Source organism: Buceros rhinoceros, unplaced genomic scaffold (genome assembly GCF_000710305.1).
Source record: "Buceros rhinoceros silvestris isolate BGI_N320 unplaced genomic scaffold, ASM71030v1 scaffold435, whole genome shotgun sequence".
In the NCBI taxonomy this organism is placed as follows: Eukaryota; Metazoa; Chordata; class Aves; order Bucerotiformes; family Bucerotidae; genus Buceros; species Buceros rhinoceros.
Genome location: NW_010413182.1, coordinates 1,492 through 4,803, shown reverse-complemented (window position 1 = coordinate 4,803; position 3,312 = coordinate 1,492). Strand labels below are relative to the sequence as shown.

At 41.0% G+C, this 3,312-nt stretch overlaps 1 protein-coding gene across 1 annotated transcript; it reads right to left on the bottom strand.

The window, feature by feature from the left end:
- Nucleotides 1–791: 791 nt before the first annotated feature.
- Nucleotides 792–3,028, bottom strand: DRD1 (dopamine receptor D1). The gene has a single exon (XM_010136616.1). The coding sequence runs from the start codon at nucleotides 2,810–2,812 to the stop codon at nucleotides 1,457–1,459; it is 1,356 nt and encodes a 451-aa protein (XP_010134918.1). The 5' UTR covers nucleotides 2,813–3,028; the 3' UTR covers nucleotides 792–1,456.
- Between the last annotated feature and the right edge of the window lie 284 nt (nucleotides 3,029–3,312).

Sequence of the window (3,312 nt, the reverse complement as noted above, 5' to 3'; positions counted from 1 at the left end):
CAGCAGGATTTTTTAATTAAACATTGGCACCTTTGGGGGACCTCTCAGGACCTTGGGAGGGGGGGGGGATGCTGCAGTTCCACCCGTCTTTAGAAATGTCTTAATCCAAAATGGTATGAGGCACTATTCCATATTGCATGGACTATCGACACGGTAATTACTAAAATGTAATGTCCTCCTGGGTCCCAAAGTAAAGCACTAGGTACCTCACTTTTTAATCCTGACCGTGATACAGCAGCAGACAGACAGCATGACCCTGGTGGTACTGCAATAATACAGATGCTAACGAGGTTTGGCATGTTTACTACCATTGTAACCAACTGTGTTTGTTCAGAAAAGATATCCAAGACTTGAAATAAGAAAAGTCTGAGAAAGCTGTTTATCTTACATAAATACAAAACATTATATACTAAGAATTGTTATCTAAGAAGCTTTTCTTCTTAAATTGGATTCTTCTTAAGGTCGGAGTCATATTTAAGGTATTTACAGATCCACAAACTTGACATTCTAGCAAAGTCTTTGTAACATGAAACTTTTTAAAAATAAATAGCAGCAATTTCTTTTATTTATATAAGGGAAGAGAATTCACAACTCAGTCAACGCTGGTCCTACCTTTTGAAAGAAATCCCACTTTAAAAAAAAAAAAGCCCACAAGCAAATGAACTCCACACAGCATCAGTTTTGTTGATTCCTTCATTTCTTGCTGAGCTTCTTAACATTCCTTCATTTCCCTCACCAGCTCTCCAGACTATCAGAGCTTGTAATAAAGTGCTGACTGGTTGACTGGTCATAATGCAGTTATGACACTCCAAAAATATCCCATTATTTAGACATCTTAAATAACATAAATAAAGCTAGATCTGTTATAACATATGAAAAATATCCATTTAAAACAATAAATAAATAAAACCAGTATCAACGTTATTACCTTCCAAAGCTTTAAAAATAACCATTCTCGTTATAAGGCTCAATTATTTGTCAGAAATAATTTTAAGAAGGCATCTACCTACCTTTACAATCCCTCAGTCTTTAATTAGGACCTGTGAACACCCACTATCACAAGACACAGCAATCTTTTAACTTCTAGTAAACATTAATCCTTAAATACTTAACATTTATCTTTTGCCTCATTTTTAGCTAGAAATTGGTTCCTCTGTGTAGAGAAGAGGCAGGATTTTCTTTGTCACTGCACTGTATCTAAACGTGTATGTTTTCCTCAGTATGAACAGTACAGTTTAACATCTCTTTTTTTAACCAATTTTCAGTATCTTTTTCCATTTATTGTTTAAAATGTTAAATTTGCTTTGAATGCCAGGAATTTAATTCAGGGCTTGGTGTAAACATGTATTTCTCCCTAGAGGTTAGTTTCTTACCAAAAAATCTTGTATATCTTTTTAAAAAAAAAAAAAATTATTACAATATACACTATTAGGTCTTGCTGGGTAAACTTTACTGTTCAGGTTTTATGCTGCCCATTTTGTGTAATGGGATTGATCTTTTCCAAAGAAACATCAGCTTCATAATCCAAGATACCCGACAGTGCTGGAGACATTTTCTCCAAGGTCTGAGATAGTTCACCCTCTTCTTCCTTTTTGAGAGGTTCTTCTTCTGGACAGATAATTGCATGTGGAATCAGATAAACCAGATTAGACTCTTTGGGGCTGGACCCTTTGGGCTCGTGTTGGCTCGAAAAAACAACTGCTCCATTATTGTTAATACTAACAGTTTCTATCGCATTGCCGGACATAGGGCAGAGCCTGTAGCATCCTAGCAGGGTGGAAAATGCCTTGCGGAAATCAGCGTTGAAGGCATAAATGATGGGGTTGAGGGAAGAATTAGCCCATCCAAACCAAATAAAAACATCAAAGGTGGTGGAATTAATGCAGAAAGCTTCTGCCCCCTTGGATGGGTGGGTAGGCTCGCAGAAGGGAATCATGCAGTTCAATACGAAAAATGGCAACCAGCAACACACAAACACCCCCATGATCACCGACAAAGTCTTTAAAACCTTCGTTTCCCTCTTGAAGGACATTTTGAAGTTGCTCTCTGGTTGCTGGCAGTCCATACTGCTCCTGTTGCCGCTCGTGTTCTGGCAATTCTTGGCATGCACTGCTGCTCTCTCCAAAGCTGAGATGCGTCGTATTTGCTTCTGAGCAATCCGGTATATCCTCGTGTAAGTTACTATCATGATGGCCACGGGTATATAGAAGCTAATGAGAGAAGAGGAGATGGCATACATCCTGTTTAGGCTAGAATCACAGTTGTCCATGCTTACACCTTGTAAGCTGGCATTTAGGTCCAAAAAGCTTGTGGTTGTAGCCTTGTGCCAGTTTAGCTGCACAGGGATGAAGGAAATCAACACCGACAAAGTCCACGCCACACTGATCATGATAAAGGCTGCCTTGGGGGTCATTTTCCTCTCGTATCTAAACGGGCTGGAGATGGCCCAGTATCTGTCCACACTAATGACACAGAGATTTAAGATGGAGGCTGTTGAGCACATAATATCAAAGGCCACCCAGATGTTGCAAAATGAACCAAAAGGCCAGAAACCAGCAATCTCAGCCACAGCTTTCCAAGGCATGACCAAAACTGCCACTAAGAGATCTGACACGGCCAAGGAGATGACAAAAAAGTTGGTCACCTTGGACCTGAGGTGGCGAAACCTAATGACAGCTGCACAGACCAGGGTGTTTCCCAGCAGCGTGGAGAGGATCAGCAGGGAGAGGAAGCAGCCCGTGAGGATCCGAAAGGAAGAGTCCCTTTCCACCAGCAACCCTTCCCCGTCCATAGTGGTGTCGTTCCAAATCATTGTTTCTCCTGAGGGAAAATTATACCATGATTTTCATGACGACATCAGCTCCTTTCCTTGCAGAGCTCAGAGACATCAGACGTCCATTAATTACTCATCATCAAACAGACCAAAGGTCCTTTCTTACGGTCCCTTCGCCCCCAGATGGACTTCAACCACTTTGAATCATCCTGAACAACACTGAAAGCTCTGTGAGCAGGAATTGAAAATGCACAAATACAGTCCACCTTACAGACCGGTTTTTTAAGCAATCCCTTCAGAAACACACTGCAACACCCCAGCATGAAGCAGCCTAATGCAGTCAGCTCACCTGCAAGTGTTCTGCTGCTGTCCTCTGCAAATACACCCCAGAGACAGGAAAGCAATCACTTTTCCATGCTTGCATATATTCCCACTTAAATAGGCTATTGATCGAGTGTTTCCATCGTCCATTGCACTAGCCCTTCGCATTTACTGAAGCGTACTACACAAGGTGCTTTTTCTCTAGTTTCCTAAAAGTC